Consider the following 20,474-nt stretch of genomic DNA (forward strand, 5'->3'; position numbering starts at 1 on the left):
GGGTCGCTATGAGTTGGAACCAACTTGACAACATTTAACAACAACACTCTTGGAAGTAGATTGCCAGACCTTTCTTTCTGGGGGCCACTGGGTGGATTCAAACAGCCAACCTTTCAGTTATTCACCAAGAGCAAATTGTTTGTGCCACCTAGAGACCTTTGCATTCATCATCTCCTATACTCCTCAAACCAAATTCGATTCCCATTTTACAGATAAGAAAACCGAGGCTCGTAGAGATGGAAATAGTCATCACTACGTGTTAGATTAGGAGGAGCCTCAGAAAGATTTGGGAACCCACTCATCCACGTTCACCCCAGGCCCTAAGAAGACCTTTCTTTTGGGTCTTCCTCCCAGAATATCAATCTCTGGTCCCAGGAGGACCTGTCCCACTGGATGACGGGGGTGGGCAGGTAGACTATCTCTCTGCCTGTCCCCACAGCCCTGACCCAATGACCTCTCCCTCTCAGCAGATTTCTTCATGCTAGTTCACCATTAACCCAGAGGGGTCAGGCCTAGCCTTCAGAGTCCCCAGAGCTGACACACTATGGCGCACGTCCGAGGCCCATGGCTGCCTGGCTGCCTGGTCCTGGTCACCCTGTTCAGCCTTGTGCACAGCCAGCCTGGTAAGTGGGGGAAGGCTTGGAAGCTGGAACGGGCTGGAAGACTGGGTCATGGACCCTGGTTGGGGTCTCCCAGCTTGAAAGAGAACACAGGGCCAGTTCCTGGGTAGAGTTCCCACTGAGGGGAAGCAACTGAATCCTCAAGATTGGGAGACACTGGTTGATTCACTCTTGCAATATGGAGAGTGGGCTAGGGATGGCCAAGGGGAAGAGAGGAGCCGGTGGGCGACATTTGGCAGCTTTCCAGGTTCTGCCACCAGCCCACGTACCATTATGAAAGCCAACATGGCGAGCAGGGCTTGCTTCCTGGCCCCACTATGACCCAGTGGCCTGACTCCCTGAGGCCGCTGCCACACGACCCTCCTACCGTAGTGTTCCTGGCTCCTCAGCAAGCACTGTCGCTGCTCCAGCGTGTCCGCCGGGCCAACAGCGGCTTCCTGGAGGAATTGCGCAAGGGTAACCTGGAGCGAGAATGCATGGAGGAGCAGTGCAGCTATGAAGAGGCTTTTGAGGCTCTGGAATCTTCCACGGAAACGGTGAGGACTGGGCTCCTCAGAGGTCAGTCCAGGTCCCTTAGAGTGGGTCTCACTCTAGGAATGGCTTGAGGGAGGAACTTCACAATCCTTAATTGTTGCTAAGTTAACTTCTTTTCAGTTCTGAGTCCCATTTCACTGGGCTGGCAAAGAGGTCAACCTCAGGCATCTTGGGCTATGCTGAGGTTCCAGGGCCTGTGACACTCCCTGATACCCAGAGGCCCTCGTGGTCTCCAGACACTCTCTCTGGAGACCTCTGCAGTCCCTTGTCCAGATGCTTGTGACCTTCAGTTTGGCCTTTCTGTACCACCATTGGGCCAAGAGTCCTGGGTTTATGCCCCAGTGTTTCCCTTCCTTGGGGGGTCTACTAGAACCTACTGGAAATCAGCCAGGCATGTCTCTTCTCTCACATACCCCAACCCAAAGGGCCCCTTTTCAGTCATGGTGAGAGGTGGAGACTCCCCTCTTCTCAAATACCCTTCTCTTTAATGGGTTTGAACTTTTGGAAACAAACAGAACAATTTCTAGCACAAAGTCGACTCTACATGACTGAGGGAAAGGAAGGAAGGGCAAGTAATAGGAGGATACGTACCTTTACTAGAAAATGTGGGCATCAAAGGTTCCTGCTCAGCCTCAATACAGTCCTTGTTTTTCAGGAGGTGTTCTGGTCCAAGTACATAGGTGAGCACTGAAAAGGATTTGGTCCTAAACGGGAGGCCTGGGGACTCCAGCTAGAGAATGTTCTACCTCACAGAAATATCTGATCCAGCAATCATAGGTCCATCCATCCATCCATCCATCTACCCATCCATCCACCCACCCATCCACCCATCCCCACCCATTCATCCATCCATCCATCCATCCACCTATCCATCCACCCACCAATCCACCCATCCCCACCCACCCATCCATCCATCCATCCACTTGCCTACTCATCCCTCTTTCCTTCCTTCCACTGCTCTGTTTGAGTGCCATCCCACCCCTGCCCCCTTATTCCAGTTCATCCTGTCTCTACTCTGATCCCAAAAGTGTTTCTGGGTCTTTTGCAGTTTGTGAATCAGTAAGAAAATCTCGAGAAAAGTTCAATGAATGTATGGAAGGTGAGGAGAAACCAGCGGGGAACTGTGGGAGCAAGAGGGTGGGGGGAGAAGGCAGTAGAGCCAAGATAGAAGGGCCTGAGCCTGGGAGAGGAAGGGGATAGGGGTTAGGGGATGTGGTCCTGTGGGGGGCATCTCTAGCACTTACACTGCCTTTGTGTCCCTGTGGTCAGTGTTGTGGCTCTGTGTTGGGCAGCCAGTGAGGTGTTAATGTTGGGACAAATGAATGGATGAATGCATGATGAATTAATGTTGTTGTTGCTAAGTGCCATCGAGTCAGTTCCAACCCATAGCAAGCCTGTATAGGGTTTCCGAGGAGCGGCTGGCGAGCTTGAACTGCTAACCTTGCAGTTCAAACCGACTTTGCAGTCCAGCACATAAGCCCACAGCGCTGCACCAGAAGTCCATGAATCAATCTAGAAGACCTCCTTCTCAGTATCTAAGTGGAGTCTCTGCACACCATCCTGTCCTGTTTCCAGAGCACATCGTCCATGTTATCATACCCAGTCTCCAGAACTCACAGAAAGTCTTGCGAGCTTGACACCTTCACCTTTCATCTAGCCTCATGTTCCATGGCACCAGTCGTGACCCCAAACCTCCAGCAAGCACCTCTCCATTCATGTCAAGGTGTTTCTCCTTCCTGTCCCATGTTCACATTGTCACCTTCTCCTGGAACACTCATCACTGCCTAACAAAAGCATCTCTATCTTCCAAGGGCGAATTCCAACGCCTCCCCATTTGCTGAAGCTACAGGGAGCCTCCCTTCTCCTCTACAGCACGTTGAATATATCTTCAGTATGACAAGGGACCTCACAACTGGCCATGCTTTCACTAGTAAAATAACTCCTTCAACAAACATTTTACTAGGCCCCTGCTGCGTGCCACATACTGGGTTGGGTGTTGGAGATTCTGAGAGAATCAGTTATAGTCTTTGTCTTCACGAGCACACATTTGCCTAGGAAAACACAAATATGAAACATCCAGGTGATTGCTAGAAAAGTTCTAGTCAAGGTGCCAAGAGAACATAGATAGGAGCTTCCGGTTTCGTGGCAGCATCGGGGATGGCTCCCAGAGAAAGTAGCGTTTATCTGGCCTTCTGGGCGGCACTGATGCACAACGGTGGCAGAGGCATGAGCAAGCCTGGTGTGCTCAGGAGTTAGGAGCCAAGACACTAGGACAAATAGCCAAGGTCCAGGTCACAGAAGAACCTTGTTCAGTTTTATATCTCCTTACCATGAGGAGTTACTGAATTGGAAGACAAAGAAATGGTAATGATGACTGTCTTACTCATCACTGTGTCCATAGTAGCTGGCAGAGTTCTAGTTGCTCATTGACTATTTGGACATGATTGTTAGCTGACTGGAGAATGGTTGGGTGCTTTGGAGGTCAAGCATCATGGACTTGAGAGAGCTTGGAGTAGGTAGGTAGACAGAGCTTTGCTGGGAGAGACTGGGACAAATCCTGGGGATTCCGATGCTGACCTGGGCTGGGGCTTCTGCAGGAAACTGCGCTGAGGGTCTGGGCAAGAACTACCGAGGAAATGTGAGCTACACCAGGTCAGGCATCCAATGCCAGCTCTGGAGGACCCGCTACCCACATAAGCCTGAGTAAGTGGTGGGAGCAAGGAGACATGGGGGGCAGGGCCTCCTGCTGAGGTCCCAAGCTAAACATTTCCTACTGCAGAATCAACACTACTCTCCCTGAGTATGACCTGAAGGAGAATTTCTGCCGCAACCCAGATGGCAGCACAACGGGGCCATGGTGTTATACGACAGACCCCACTGTACGGAGGGAGGAGTGCAGCATACCTCTGTGTGGTGAGTGGAGGCAATTAGGTGGTCCGCCTTGTAGAGGGAGGAGTGCAGCGTCCCTATGTGTAAGCAGGGACAATTAGCCAGACTATGGACAAGGCCAAGGCCAAGGGGTTTTTATGGGATCTAATAGCTGGAGATGGGAACTAAGGTCCCACTTGCCTTAGGAGGGTCAGTCATCTATAACATATTTGGGCCTGTTGATCAGTGAAGGTGGGAGACTTGAGAGAGCTGACCTTGGCCTTGGCTTCTTGCTGTGACTCATTGCAAACATTCTTTTATTACTCGTTACTACGCAGGCAGGCACAAGCAGGTACTTTTCCTTCCAGGAGGAGTCTGGCTCCCCTACCACCACCACCACCACCACCACCACCACCACCACCCCCGAGCTATTTCAGCTCACACTTGCTTTTCTGAGCACCAGAAAGCAAAACTCATTCATTTCAGATCTGTGTGATTTTGTCATTATTATTCATGCTTGGAGATTCAATTCCACCCAGGGACATCTCCAGAGAAAGGCCAGGTAAATGACTTCAGGAAAAAATCAGCCATTGAGAACCCTACGAAGCACAGTTGTACTTTGACACACATAGGGTCACCATGAGTTGGAATTGATTCAATGAACGTATTTGAATTTTTCTTAAATGAATTAGCTCATTTCCTGGTTGGAGGTTTGGGTACACCCAGAGGTGTCTCAGCAGAAAAGGCTGGTGATGTACTTCCAAAAACTCAGTCTCCGAGAAACCTATGGAGCACAGCTCTACTCTGACACGCATGGGGTTGCCATGAGTCACAGCTGACTTGACAGCAACTGGACTCTTCCAGTTACAGTTAGCTATGGTCAGAATCATGCTATAAAACAAACAACCCTAAGATTTCAGGGGCATACAATGATAAGCATGTGTCTAAAGACCAGCTGGGGGAGGGTCTGTTGATGTCACTAGATTTGCTGATTGGTCCATAGCCTTGACTGACGTGACTAGGTGTGACTGGGTGGCTCTGCTGAACTCAGCTCCTTGTGGCAGGGTGAGTCCAGACCTATTGCACACGTGTTCATTCTGGGGCATGCGGCTCTTCTCATGGTGACCGCAGAAACGTAAACCACTGAACAAACTGGCTTAGACTCAGAACCGACACAGTCCCTTCTGCCCACATCTACTGGCCAGAGAATGTCAGTGATGGAAGTCACAGTCAGGAAGGGGAGAAGGTCACGGAGGAACAGGCAAGGGTAAAGAATTAGTGCCAGTTGCCTGAGTTGACAGTATTTGCCCTTCATGCATCCCTATTGGGTCTTGACCCAAGGACTGCTTTTTTTTAAAAATAAATGTTTTATTGTGAATTATGTAATAGTTTACATGGGAGAACATTAGTTTTACATTCATTCTATCGTATATCGTTTCATTGCCATGGTTACAATCCCCTCCATGCATCATCAGCCAACCAAAGGGTCTACCCTGCAAGCCTGCCCCACCCCACCCCACTCCACCCCGGTCATCAACACACAGCCCCTCTCTCTCTCTGGATCTCAAGTCAGGGACTGGTTTTATAGTTACCCATCATCATAACAAAAAGACCTAATGATTTACCAAGCCTCCACAATATGGTTAGGATGTTACCTGCGTGGCATGCTGAAATTGACCTAATGTCCATGAAGACATGCCAGCAGCATAGAAACACAGAATCCTTCTTAACCTAGCATTCCAGTCTCTACCAATAGATTCAAGTTAGATCAGGACGGGAAGCCTGGTTTCTCTTCTGGCACATTCTGCAACAGATACTTTTAATGCTTATGCTCTATGTCTGTGGAATCCTCTCAACAACCCTGCAAGGATGGCATTACCAAACCAGTTGCCACAAAGTGAGTTCTGACTCACGACGACACCAGTTACATCACAGTAGAACTGTGACCATACGGTTTTCATTTTTCAGAAGTAGATCACCAGGTCTTTCTTTCGACACACCTCTGGGTGGACTGGGACTTTAATCTTTCATTAGCAGCTGAGCACATCGACCATTTGTACCACCCAGGGATGGCACTGTGGTCGCTGTTGACTCGTGTTTTGACTCAGTTGCCTCATGTGACAGAGTAGAACTGCCCCATAGGGTTTTCTGGGCCGTAATCTTTACCGGAGCAGATCGCCACGTCTTTCTTCTGAGAAGCCTATTTGTAACTCCTTTTATGAGCAAGCAATCGTAAGCTCAGAGACATTAAGTTACCTGGGGCCATAAAGGTATACAAAGCAGCAAGGCGGGATTTGAACTTTCGTCAGCCTGGTTCCAGCTGGGATTCCCACCCACTCTACCTACCCTCTTTCTCCTCCCCACCAGGCCAGAAGGGTGTCACTGTGGAGCTGATCCCACGCTCTAAAACTACCAGGATGGAGACCGTACCCTCATTAGGGCTGTGTGTCCTAGACCGTGGCCAGCAGTACCAGGGTCACCTGGCAGTGACCACACATGGCTCCACCTGCCTGGCTTGGAACAGCACACAGGCCAAGGCCTTGAGTAAGGACCAGGACTTCAAAAGCACGGTGCCACTGGTGGAGAACTTCTGCCGGAATCCGGACGGGGATGAGGAGGGCGTTTGGTGTTATGTGGCCGGGCAGCCTGGTGACTTTGAGTACTGCGACCTTAACTACTGCGGTGAGTGGACAGGGCTAGGGTCCTGAGATGCAGAGAGGACAAGGCCACTGGAGTAGCAAGAAGTCACTTCTGCTTGACTTGTGCGCAAGCACGTTCTTTAAAGCCTAGAATAGGCTCTATGCCCATTTTATGGATTTGTAAACTGTGGGTCTGGGAGGTTCAATTACTTAGAAATTAAGGGGCGCTGCCCTCTTAACCTCTATACCAAATGACCCCCAAAGCCGGCAAGGGGCTTGAGGACAGCCGGAGGTTGGGTGAGGATTGACCCAGCCCAGCCTCAGCCAGTGCCCGGGTCCCTGCAGAGGAACCAGTGGACGAGGACAGTGAAGACTTGGCAGGTGAGGACTCAGACCCAGCCTTCATGGAAGGACGCATCACCAACGACTCGTACCAGTCCTTTTTCAACGAGAAGACCTTCGGCACTGGGGAGGCAGGTGAGGCGGCGCCGGGGCGAGGGGCTATGGGGTTGGGGTCGCTCAGTTCCTCACAGCCCCCTCGCTCTACAGATTGTGGACTGCGCCCCCTGTTCGAGAAGAAGTCGGTGAAGGACGCGACAGAAAATGAACTGATGGATTCCTACGTGGAGGGGCGCATCGTGGCGGGTTTTGATGCGGAGCAAGGCGTTGCTCCCTGGTGCGTCCCGTGCTTTCGCCTCTCCCTCCCTCTCCCCCTCCCAAACACTCTGCTGGGGCCTGCTACAGCCCCTCTCACTTCCCTCTGTCCCCCACACAGGCCCAGATTCTCTATCCAACATCTTGTCTAATCCTATGTCAACCCTATGAAAGCCGGTGTATTTCTTCTTTCATTCTGTAGATGGCGCAGCTGAGCATCAGCGCGCTTAAGCGACTTTCGTCTTGTGTGCTGTGGAGTGGGTTCCCACTCATAGCGATCCTGTACAGGGTTTCCGAGGCTGTAAATCTTTACGGGAGCATAAAGCCTCATCTTTCTCTTGCGGAGCAGCTGGTAGTTTCGAACTGTGAGATTAGCAGCCCGATTCGTAACCACTACACTACCAAAGCTCTTAGGCGACTTTCTTAGTTGCACTAAAATCCAGTTTTTCTGACTCCAGAGTTGTTCTAAACTAGGCAAACTCCGGACTGGGAGAAAGTGGTTGTTGTTGGTAAGTGCCATCGAGTCAGGATCCGACTCATAGTAACCCTGTACAGGGTTTCCAAGGAGCAGCTGGTGAGTTGGAACTTCCTGTCTTAACGGCCCAAACCCATGTTGCAGTTTACTGCATTAACTGGCAGAAGGTGGTGTTCTGTGCTGTGGAGTTGGTTCCGACTCATAGCGAGCCTGTACAGGGTTTCTGAGGCTGTAAATCTTTACTGGAGTAGAAAGCCTCATCTTCGCCCCGATGGAACTGCTGGTAGTTTTGAATTGCTGACCGTGAGATTAGCAGCAGCTCCTTAGAGCTAGGGAAGGGAAATAAAACAGGAGGCCGCCCTTCATCATCACATGACTCTCCACTGGCAGATTCCATCTGAGGGTCCCACCTAACTAATCCATTTAGTTCTCAAACCTAGAACTCTCACTTCTAGGGCTGGTGGAGGGCACCCCCACCTCTTACTGCTTCTTGTTGTCCCACCCAGGCAGGTGATGATTTTCCGTAAGAGCCCCCAGGAGCTGCTATGTGGGGCCAGCCTTATCAGTGACCGCTGGGTACTCACTGCGGCCCACTGCCTGTATTACCCACCCTGGGACAAGAACTTCACCGTAAATGACCTTCTGGTGCGCATCGGCAAGCATTCCCGCACCAGGTACCGAACCAGGATCCTGTAGGCCTGTCAGGGGTTGTGTCGTCCAGAGTGACCATGAAACGGTCTGGTGGCTCTGGGGTGTCTGGGCTATGTCTATATATAAACTCCACAATATGGCATCCCTGTTGGGAAGTCTGCTTAGCCGTGTCCTAACTGAGGAGTTGGGGCCGGAAATGAAGACTTAGCTGAGAGTAAAGTCCTGGTCTGCACCCAGCTTCCCTGCAGACACCAGGACCTGGTCTTGGTGGAAGTCTGGGGCCAGGACATATGGCCTGTGTCTCTGCCCTTGTCTACCTTTGGGCTCTCTGACCCCAAAGCCCTTTACAGCTTCAGGTCCAGAAAGAAGCTGTCTAGAAGAAGACCTTCGGCACCAGGGAGGCATTGGTGACCCACTGCTCTGCCTGATTCCCAGGCCCTGGACTTGGGGAACCAGCTGCCCTTCCCTGGGCAAGCCTCCAACTTCTCAGTCTTTCTGTTGGATTCTGTGCAGGTATGAGCGGAACATTGAGAAGATCTCAATGCTGGATAGCATCTGCATCCACCCCAGATACAATTGGAAGGAGAACCTGGACAGGGACATCGCTCTACTGAAGCTCAAGAAGCCCATCGCCTTTAGCGACTACATTCACCCTGTGTGCCTGCCCGACAAGAAGACAATGAACAGGTGGGTGGCCCTCTGGTGTCTGCAAGTTCTGAGCCTGACTCTGCCACTCTGTAGTCTTCAAGTGTCTTTCCTTTGCCAAGCTCAGTTTCTTGGTTAAACGGATGGGGAAGTAAACCCTACCTTTCCTTCCTGCCTGGGTGTTTGGATTCAGGTCTCTAAGAGATGGTTTTGAGGCCAGGTGGCTTCTGGAGAGGTTGGGTCTCACTAGGTCCTTCTCCCTTCTCTGAAGATTGCTGCGCATGGGCTACAAAGGAAGAGTGACTGGCTGGGGCAACCTGAAGGAGACGTGGGTGATCAGCATTTCTGAGGTGCAGCCCAGCGTGCTGCAGGTGGTGAACCTGCCCTTGGTGAATCATACCGCCTGCAAGTTCTCTACCCGCATCCGTGTCACGGACAACATGTTCTGTGCTGGCAAGTCCCTGGGAGCCACTTTGCAGGAGGGAGCAACAGGGATTCGGGGGTGGGAGGACTGAGGCATGTTGCATTTTTGTTTTTCTTTTAAACATTTTTCACAAAACTTTTTTTTAAAATTGTGAATTGCGTGAAGGTTTACAGAGCAGATCATCAATTTTACATTAAAAACCCATAAACTTTGCTTTACCACATGGTTGCAATCCCCTCCATGTACCAACAGTTAACACTTTAACAACAGCATTCCACCCTGTGTCTCCCACTACCATCTTTTCTCTGTTAACCTCCCTCTTGTGGTATATTGCCTGCCCTGTCATCCATGTTAGCATGTGTTTACCCTCTAACCCATGAATAATTTTCCCAGCATAGATTGTTTCTTTTATCAAGAAAACCTTTCAAAAACGTTCACAACATTGATCTCATACAATGTTTGTCCTTTTCACTAATTTCACTCAGCATGATGTCCTCCAGGTTCAATCATGTTGTGAAGTGTTTCACATGTTCCTCATTATTCTTCAACATTTTGTAGTATTCCATTGTGTGCATGTACCCAAATTTGTTTAACCATTTTTCTGTTGATGGGCATTTAGGTTGTCTCCATCTTTTTAATGTGTCTTTTGTAGACGGCATATTGAAGAATCCTGTTTTCTTTTCCATTTTGCTCTTTATATCTCTTGACTGGAACATTGAATCTATTTACATTCAGTGTAATTATCAATAGGTATGAATTGAATGTTGTCATTTTTCTCTGTATGTGTATTGTTTCTTGGTGTGTGGTGCTGCTGGATTCTTTGTTCCACATAATTTTCTATGCTGAGTTCATTTTGTTTGTAGGTTTTCATTGCATTTCTGTCGTGTTAATTTAATGTTTACTAAAACTTTGATTTTTCTCTTTTTTATTTTGATGTGCAGGTGTATTATTTTTCTTTGAGGCTACCCTGTAATTTGTTATTTTTTCCCTGCTTAAAACAATCGGTTTTATCTTGAAATCTACTTGACTTCCTTGTCATCTGAAAGTTCTGTATCTATAATAATCCCCTCTTTTTGCTTTGTAGTTGACTTCATTATACATTGATATCTCTGGTTCCCTATTTTCAGTCTTGTAGGTTTGTTTTACTTTTATTGTTGTTGTTAGGTGCCATTGGGTCGATACCAACTCATAGTGACCCTATGCACAGCAGAATGAAACACTGCCCAATCCTGGGCCAACCTCACTAAAGTTGTCACGCTTGAGTCCATCAATACTGCCACTTGGCCAATCCATCTCGTTGGGGATCTTCTATTTCTCTGACCTTCCACCTTACCAAACATGATGTCCTTCTCCAGCGACTGGTCCCTCCTGACAATATGTCCCAAGTATGAGAGACGAAGTTTGGCCATCTTGGCCTCCAAGGAGCACTCTGGCTGTACTTCTTCCAAAACAGATCTATTGGTTCTTTTGGCAGCCCATGGCACTTTCAATATTCTCCTCCAACACCATAACTCAAAAGCATCAATTCTTCTACGGTCTTCCTTATTCACTGTCCAGCTTTCACATGCATATGATGTTATTGAAAATACCATGGCTTGGGTCAGGCGTACCTTAGTCCTCAGGCTGACATCTTTGCTCTTCAACACTTTGAAAAGGGTCTTGTGCAGCAGATTTTAAGTACTTTTGAATCTGGACTGAGTTCTGAGTGGTGTTGTCACAAATGGTAATCTCAGGTTGTTGGCTGCTCTTGTTTGTTCTCAGTTTAAAGAACGCCCTTATACATTTTTTGGTAAGTTGGTCTGGTCATTACAAATTCCTTTATTTTCTATTTATCAGGAAATGTTCTAAATTCACCATTGTATTTGAGGGACTCCTTAGCTGGGAACAGGATTCTTGGTTGGCAATCTTTTTCTTTTCACAGTTTTGTATGTCATTCCATTGTCTTCCTTCCTGCGGTTTCTGTTGAGAAATCAGAGCTTAGTCTTACTGAGTGTCCTTTGTACGTAACTTTTCATTTTTCATGAGCTGTTGTCAGGATTTTCCTTGTCTTTGATTTTGGAACGTTTGATTATATTTATTCTGTTTGGGGTTCAGTCAGCTTTTTGTATGCTTATCTTCTTGTCTTTCATGATGTTAAGGAAATTGTCCTCCAACAACTCTTTGACAATTTTCTGCTTGTCTCTTCCTGCTTTGGAATTCTGATCACTCGTAAGTTGTTCCTCTTCATGGTGTCTCACATTAAGTCTTAGACGTTATTTACATTTTATCATTCTTTTTTCTGATCGTTCTTCTAGCATACTAGTATTGAGAGATTTGTCTTCAAGCTCTCAAGTTTCCATTACTTTGCATTTATTCCTTTGCCTTTCACTATGTTCATTTCTGAGATCTTAGTATTAATCTTCTGGATTTCTAATTGCAGGCTTTGTATTGTTTCAAAATTTGCATTTATTTTGTCTGTTTGTTTTTGTAATGTTTTCCCGAATTCTTCTAGTTTTTATTGTGTTCTTGCTTTCCTCCATCTTTCTATCGGTCCTCCGGAGGTCACTAATTATCATTCTTTTGAATTCTTTTTCAGTTAGTTCTGTTATCTTTTTGTCCTCAGAAGCATATTCTGGCTCTGCATCTTGGTCATTTGTTTGAGTCATTCTCCTGTTTCTTCATGTGAGCACAATTGTCTGTTGTCTCTGGGGTGTTATGGGGTTGTTGTATTTATAAAAATAAACAGTGCAGTTGTTGGACCTGGGAGGGAGAAATCTCTGAGGGCTCCTGCAATTCAAGAAGTTCATGAGGTGGTTGTGGAAGGTATGTGACAGCAAAGTTCCTGGCCCTCAATGGAGTTCCTGTTGGCCTCGGTGTGATCTACATGCAGGGCACTCAATCCAGAAGTAGTTCATGGAGGCCCTTGATGGAGCTGGTTTTAGTGTCTTTTAGGACCACAGGGAAGTTGGCGGCAGAGTGACTGGTTAAATGCTGGTCTGGTGGCTCTGCGGGTTTGTAGGTCTGGAGCTAAGTCCACCTGAATCCAGACACAAAAGTGTTAGCCCCCACCTGATGCTGGCATGTCTCTCAACCACTCAGTTCTGAACCCTCAGAGCGAATGGTCTGCTCTGGGGATGGATGAGGCTGGCAGCTAGCCACACTTTGGGTCACCAGGGTAGTGTGTGGAAAAAGAAGAAATCACACCTTTTCTGGCACCCACTGGAATGCGAGGCCTCCCTCCACTGTCAAAGCTGCTCACAACATGGTGGAGCCACATCTGGCCAGTTGTTCACCAGTCTCCCTCTCTCACTATCCCTGCTTGGCCTCTCCTCCTAGCAAGCACTCCATCCACCCCTCTAACTTTTCTTCTGAAGTTCAGGATGTCTGTTTTATTTGGTTGCTCGTATCTTTGTTGGAGAGGGTCTGTGTAGTGCGTCTGCCATCTTGCTGGAAGTCCCCTTTTAAACTATTTAGGAAGATTTTGTGTATGTTGTTGTTGTTAAGTGCCCACCGTGACTCTGTATAGGGTTTCTGAGGTGCAGCTGGTGGGTTTGAACTGCTGACCTTGCTGTCTAGTGCATTATCCTGTAGAAGAATAAATTCTCTAGAGGCAAATGGGTAGGATTTACAAAGCAAGCATGGTAGTTTACACATAAAGTTCGTGAAAAAAATGCAAAGAAAAGATAATGGTATTTTCCCACAAACTTTGAAAAAGCTTCCTAGTATTTGCAGAAGAAAGGGATATGCATGGGTACATTTAACAAATTGATTTATGTTATTTTTTTCAAACTGTGATTTGGGTGAAAACTTAGAGCAAATTCGTTTCCATTCAACAATTCTTACCAATTTCATTTCGTAACATTAGTTGCAGATCCTTCAGTCTAACAGTTAAGTACTCTTTCCCCTCCCTCCCTGGGTCCCCTGTATACATTTGTCCTTCTTTCTTGCCCATTCCTGCTTTCTGAGCTTTGTTTTGGAACAAATGCTGCCCTTTTGGTCTCGTCTGGTCATTTGGTCAGAGGAGTATGTTCCTCCGGAATGTTATTTACTTCATAGGGACTGTCTGTCGTTTGCCTGAAAGGTGATCTGCAGGGGTGGGCTCAGTTCCAGGTCTGAAGGGTGTCTAAGGGCTATAGTCTCAGTGAGTCTGGTCTTGTTTTTATGACTTTTGAATTTTCTTCTATATTTTTCTCCCATTCTGCCCAGGCCTTCTGTGGTCCATATCAGAGCAGTCACTGGTAGCTGGGCACCGTCTAGTTCTTCTAGTCTCAGGGTAGTAGAGGGTGTGGAGTTGTGTGGCCCATTACTCCTCTGGATTGTTTCCTGAGCTTTTGATTTTATTTCCTTAAATCTGCATGACGAGAGAGCTCAATAGTTGCATCTTAGGTGGCTGCTCACTAGCTTTTAAAGCCCCAGTCACTGCTCACCAGAGGAGGCTGGAAAACATGGTCTTTGTGAACTGTATTATGCCAATTGACCGAGATTTCCTCTGGGAGTGTGGTCTTAAGTCACCAAACCCAACGGTTCATTCCCTTAAGGTGTTTGGTTTTGGCTAAGAAGCTTTTGTAATTTTGTCTCCTCTTTCTTCTATGTTGTTGTTAAGTGCCTTCGAGTCCAACCCAGTGACCCTGTTTAAGGTTTCTGAGGAGTGACTGGTGGGTTTGAACCCCAACCTAGTGGTCCAGTGTACTATCCTGTAGTCCTACATGTGGATATATATATTTGCAACACATACAAAAATATAGAAATATCCTCTGTCAAACCCATATATGCTCCTGGGAACAGCCTTATTTGCTTTCTCATACTTATTCAGTTTGCATGTCTGCCTGTGTATATCCACTTCTAGATTATTTGTTGTTACTGTTATGGCAGGATTGTGTGCGTAGTAGTATTCACCTTTGTTGTCTGCAACTCTTTTTTTTTTTTTTTTTAATGATAATATTGTGAATTATGTGATAGTTTACATGGGAGAATATTACTTTTACATTCATTCCATCGTATATCATTTCATTGCCATGGTTACAATCCCCTCCATGCAATCCTTCCCCCGTGCCCCTCAGGTCTTCAGCACACAGTCGCTCTCCCTCTCTGGAGCTAAAGTCTCCAGCTGCTCCATCGCTCCACATCATCATCTTTGGCTCCATTTCAGGTACTGCTTCTCTGGGTAGGGTCCCGCTCTCTGCTCTTCTCCCTTGATGGTCCCAGGGACCTCCGCTCCTAGACTGAAAAGTTAATCACTCCCCTCCTTGCTATATAACGTCTACCTTAACATTTCCAACCCTCACAATCAGTCCTGATAACAATTATTCACTGTCTGCAACTCTTATATACCTTCACTGAGGCATGTTAAGAGCACACACCTACAAGTTATTTGTTCAACAAGAAAATTGTTCAATCTCTTAGGAAATCAACTTCTTTCTCTGTAAAATGGAGATGAAAGTCAGCATCCTGGACAGAAAATCGGGTGAGGGGTCAATGAAGTGTTTGGCTTGTTGTTAGCCACTAAGTATTCCATATTGATGATCTCTGACAACAAGAGGCCATGGGGGAGGGGGGGAGATAAAAGTCATCCAATCATTCAGTAAATATTTACTTTTAAATATTAAATATTGTTTACCCTGTCTCGGGCACTGTTCTACACAATGAGAGGCACTGTTCGAGACAACAGGGACCCAAACAGATGATGCCCATGTCCTCAGAGAGTTTCTTTCCCAGAAGGAGAGAACATTAATCAACAGATGTAGACCTTGAGGCCCAGATGAGCGCCATGAGAAAACCCAGCAGAGTAAGGGAGGGTGTCCTGGAGGCCAGAGTGGTCCCAGAAGGGTCTCTGAGGGGAGCTGACACGCCAGGGTGGTAAACACCAAGCTGAGGGGACAGCAGGGGCACAGGGAGCAAACGTGGTGAGTCTGAACAGCAGCAGGGAGGCCAGTGTGCCCGGACACTGTGGACAAAGGAGGGGCCTCAGGAAATTAGCTGAGTCGACAGATGTGGGCAGGCAGAAGGTGCTGGGCAGAGGGTGAGCACTTCCTTTAGGCCTTGAAGGACTTTGGCTTTTATTCTGAGTGACATGGGAAGTTAACAGAGGGTTGAGGGAGTGAATAAATTTTTTTAAAGTTTTTTCAAAGTTCTTAGATGTTAATAATTATGTTACTTATGCACTAATTCCCCACTTATTTGTCAGTCTGTCATACTATCGTGGCTTGTGATGCTGGAAGCTATGTCACTAATAGTTCAAAGACCATCAGGGTCACCCCTGGTGGACAAGTTTCAGTGGAGCTTCCGGACTATGACAGACTAGGAAGGAGGCGAGGCAGACCGCTTCTGAATAATGTTGTTTTTGAGTTGGTTCTGACTCATAGTGACACTATGCACAACAGAACATCACACTGCCCAGGTCCCGCACCATCTTCACAATTGCTGTCAGGCTTGAGCCCATTGCTACTTCCTTTCAATCCATCTTGTGGGGAATCTTCCTCTTTTTCACCAACCTTCCACTCTACCAAGCATGATGGTTTCTCCAGGCACTGGTCTCCCAAGTATGAGAGACCATGCAGGCCTCTAAGGAGCACTCTGGCTGTATTTCTTTCAACACCTATTTATTTGTTTTTCTGGCAGTCCATGGTACTTTCAATATTCTTCTCCAACATCATAATTCAAATGCATTGATTTTTCTATTGTCTTCCTTATTCATTGACCCACTTTCACATGCATATGAAGATTGAAAATACCAGGGCTTGGGTCAGGCACACCTTAGTCCTCAACTGATAATTTTGCTAGACTTGCCTAATACAATGTATAATTTGGTTTCTTAACTGCTGCTTCCATGAGTGTTGATAGTGGATCTAAGCAAAATGAAGTCTTTGACAACTTTAATCTTTTCTCCGTGTATCGGTTATGAATCAGGCTGCGAACCGCAAGGTCAGCAGTTTGAAACAACCAGCCATTCCACGGAAGAAAGATGAGGCTTTCTGCTTCCGTAAAGATTTACAGCCTCAGAAACCATGTACAGGGTCACTATGAGTCGGAATTGACTCCATGGCACATAACCATCACCACCATTTATTGGTCTAGTTGTGGGGACTTTTTTTTTTTTTTTTTTTAGCATACTTTATATATATACTTTATTTCACTGTTCTCTCCCACATCATGATTTTGGTAACTCTAAGGAGTACTGGTAGCGTAGTGGTTACGAATTGGGCTGCGAACCTCAAGGTCAGCAGTTCGGAACCACCAGCTGCTCCACAGGAGAAAGATGAGGCTTTCTGCTCCAGTAAAGATCTACAGCCTCGGAAACCCTGCACAGGGTCGCCATGGGTCGGAACCGACTGGCCGGCACTTAACAACAACAACAACAAATGGTGTGGTGCAGTGGGCTAATGCATCAGATTGCAAAGTCATTTGAACTGCAAAGTCAGTGGTTCAAGCTCACCAACTGCTCCTTAGAAACCCCTCTACAGGTTCACTATGGGTTGGAATCGACTCGATGGCACTTAACAACAACAACATTATTCTGATTGGAAGAAATTGTTGTCTAATGATATTAAAATATACAGCCACTGATAAATTGTGACCAGTTCTTTTCTTTGCAAAAGCTGGAAATATTAAGATGTCATTAAATATTTTAGCTCCCTTCTTTCAGGCTATGACTTTAATGCTGTGTTCAAAGATCATTACTCAGTAAGGTTGACAAGACTCCTAGACTTTGAAGACTGTCTTAACAAGAGTATGTAATATTCATTATTACTCTACATTGCTGATTGCTGATTTTTCCTATGATATATATATATAAAGTTTTGTATCGATATAAAGCAGACCTTGCTTTTCTTCAGAAACCCTATACAGGATTGCTATGAGTCAGAACTGACTCAAATGGCACTTAAAAAAAAGGCAATAGATACATATGTATGTGTATATATGGAGTCCTGCTGTGGCACTGAAGGATAAGCACTGTAGATTGGAACTGCTGACCTTGTGGTTAGCAAACCGTCTCATAATCCACTGTGTATATATATATATATATATGTATATATATGTGTGTGTGTATGTTTGTGTATATATATACATTGTTGTTGTTATGTGCCATGGAGTCGGTTTCTACTCATAGTGACCCTGTATAGGGTTTCCAATACTGTAAATCTTTGCAGGAGCAGAAAGCCTCATCTTTCTCCTGTGGAACAGCTGGTAGTTTCGAACTGCTGACCTTGCGGTTCACAGCCCGATTCGTAACCACTACTATATATATACATCAAACAGCAGTGGGCTCAAGCATAACAATTGTGAGAATAGCGCAGGACTAGACAATGTTTCATTCTGTTGTGCATAGGGTCATCTCAATGGCATATAACAGTAACAACAACAAATGTTGTTGTTGTTGTGTGTTGTGGAGTCAGTTCCGACTCATAGCGGCCCTGCACAGGGTTTCCGATGCCGTAAATCTCTATGGGAGCAGAAAGCCTCATCCTTCTCCCGAGGAACAGCCGGCAGTTCCGAACTGCTGACCATGAGATTAGCAGCTGTGGGGACTTTTTGTTTTCTTTACATTGAGGTGGAATTCATACCAAGACTACAGTCTTTTAATCTTCATCAGTAACTATTTTAAGGCCTCTTTGCTTTCAGCAAGGAAGGTTGTGTCATCTGCATATTGCAGGTAGTTAATAAGTCTTCCTTTGATCTTGATGTCACATTCTTCTTCATACAATCGTTTCTTGGATTATTTATTCAGCATAGAGATTTCACATAAGCATGGTGAGAGTCTACAACCCTGGCACACACCTTTCCTGATTTTAAACCATTCATTGTCCCCTTGTTCTAAGTTATTTCTTGATCATGTTCAAGTGTTCTGGAATATCCATTCTTCGCAATGTTATCTAGTTTGTCATGATTCAAATGGTCAAAAGCCTTTACATAGTCAATAAAGCACAAGCAAACATCTTTCTGGTATTCTGTGCTTTTACCCAAGATCCATTTGACATCAGCAGTGATATCCCTAGTTCCACATCCTCTTCTGAATCCAGCTTGAATTTCTGACAGTTCTCTCTCTGCAACTGTTTTAAAATTATCTTTAGAAAAATTTTACTTTCATGTGATATTAATAATGTTGCTCACTGATATCTTCATCTGTTGGGTCACCTCTCTTGGGAATGGACACAAATAGGGATCTCTTCCAATTAGTTGGTAAGGTAGCTCTTTTCCAAATTTCTTGGCAGAGATGAGTGAGTGCCTCCTGTGTCATCCTTGTTTCTATTTCTTTTTGGATCATGTGAAACATTAACCTGTTACTGAGTTCATTCTGATTCATAGTGACCCTCTTGCACAGAGAAGTTCTTCATAGGGTCTTCCGAGACACTCAGTCTTTATGAGAGCGGACAGCCTCATCTTTCTCCGGTGGAGTAGCTGGTGGGTTACAACCTTATGGTTAGAAGCCTAATGCTTAACCCATGTCATCACCAGGGATTCTTAAAACATTAACAGGGTTCTAAAAGTCCAAACTGTTTGAACAGAGAGGTAAATTCTCAGGTCCTGTCCTTTCCACGCATGGTCAACAGCTAGGGTGTCTCTTGAAGGGGAGAGCGGCTGGCAGAGCTCTGCCCCTGAATACTCCCTCCTTCTCTCACAAGGCTACAGTTCCAAAGAAGGCCTAAGAGGGGATGCTTGTGAAGGTGACAGTGGGGGACCCTTTGTCATGAAGGTAAGCTTCTCTAAATACCAGGGACTGCTGGGTAGATCTGTAGGGGAGGGGTATTGTAAGGAGGGACCTGTTTTTAGAAACAGCTGCTTGGTAGGGTAATTGGAGGCTACCTTGAACTTGACTCTTGGAAACCCCATCTTTCTTCCTCAGAGCCCCTATAATAACCGCTGGTATCAAATGGGCATCGTCTCATGGGGTGAAGGCTGTGCCCGGGATGGAAAGTATGGCTTCTACACACATGTGTTCCGCCTGAAGAAGTGGATAAAGAAAGTCGTTGATCAGTCTGGATGCTGATCAATGGGAGCCACCCACATTCTGGGCTCCTCTCTGCATGAAAGAAGTCTTTTTGCTGTTTCTAAAGTGATGGTTCTCAATAAAAGTGACTGTCTCAATGAGCCTCACTACTCCTGGTGCTGTCCGCGGGCTCCATCATAATGCTGGCTACAAAGGCCCTCGAGAGCCCATACCTCCACCACAGGGCCACATGGCAAAGGAGAGGCAGCTTGAACTTGTGAGCACCTAACATGTTCAACGTGTGATATGGACTGTCCACACGGAGAGGTAGAAGGGTACACAGCTAAGGGGCACATCTAGGACTTGAGTTGTAGTCCCTAGACACTGAGGCTTGTGGTTCAGCTATAGAGTCTGTCCAAGTAGCAGAGAGGCAGGAAGACAGATGTAGTGAAGGATGAGTAGCTACATCTTCTTCTGGAAGTCCCCTTGTCTTTCCTTGGGTCCTGGTTTATGCGCCAAAGCCTTAGTATTTTACATGCTTTAAGACTATTGTGGATGGCATAGTAGGAGCATGGACTCATATTCTGAGTCTCACTTTAATGAGTAATCATGGGCAAGTCACTTGATTACTGAACATTAGTTTCCTCATATATAACAGGCACACCATGACACCACTTACCTCATAAACTTGTGTGGGCTAAATAAGATACTTTATACAACACCTGTAACCTAGCAACCACAACTCACCAAACTCATGGCATCAAGTGGATTCCCACTCATAGTCCCACTAGAGAACCTAGCCAAACTGCTCCCTTGGGTTTCTGAGACTGTAAATCGTTAAGGAAACAGATAGCCTCGCAGTTCTGTGGGTTATCTGGTGGATTTGAATTGCAGTTAGCAGCCCAATACTTAACCAGCAGTGCCACCAGGATGCCTTAGTACCTAGTAAGATGTCTAAGAATCACTGCCTCTTTTATTCTCACAACTGCCTGGCACTCTGAAAGTTCCTCTGCTGCTTACCGTTGTCCCTCCTGTGGCATCTGCAAATAGCATAGTGGTG

General features: G+C 46.4%; 1 protein-coding gene across 1 annotated transcript; it reads left to right on the forward strand.

Annotated features, from left to right (window-relative positions):
• Positions 1–544: 544 nt before the first annotated feature.
• Positions 545–19,474, forward strand: F2 (coagulation factor II (thrombin)). Its single transcript, XM_006865128.1, has 14 exons — positions 545–623; positions 993–1,156; positions 1,810–1,834; positions 2,203–2,253; positions 3,752–3,857; positions 3,934–4,067; positions 6,390–6,704; positions 7,007–7,138; positions 7,211–7,337; positions 8,297–8,464; positions 8,955–9,128; positions 9,358–9,539; positions 19,110–19,180; positions 19,331–19,474. Exons 1-14 carry the CDS (start codon positions 545–547, stop codon positions 19,472–19,474), a joined length of 1,872 nt encoding a protein of 623 aa, XP_006865190.1.
• Positions 19,475–20,474: the final 1,000 nt, after the last annotated feature.

The sequence above is a fragment of the Chrysochloris asiatica genome, unplaced genomic scaffold (assembly GCF_000296735.1).
Source record: "Chrysochloris asiatica unplaced genomic scaffold, ChrAsi1.0 scaffold00075, whole genome shotgun sequence".
NCBI lineage: Eukaryota > Metazoa > Chordata > Mammalia > Afrosoricida > Chrysochloridae > Chrysochloris > Chrysochloris asiatica.

What these genes read in the sequence shown, in the direction of transcription:
- F2 (XM_006865128.1), top strand. Translation starts at nt 545, where the DNA reads ATGGCGCACGTCCGAGGCCCATGGCTGCCTGGCTGCCTGGTCCTGGTC. An exon ending in GTTCAATGAATGTATGGAAG is followed by an intron (nt 2,254 to 3,751) that starts GTGAGGAGAAAC and finishes GGGCTTCTGCAG; the next exon opens with GAAACTGCGCTGAGGGTCTG. An exon ending in CTGCGACCTTAACTACTGCG is followed by an intron (nt 6,705 to 7,006) that starts GTGAGTGGACAG and finishes GGGTCCCTGCAG; the next exon opens with AGGAACCAGTGGACGAGGAC.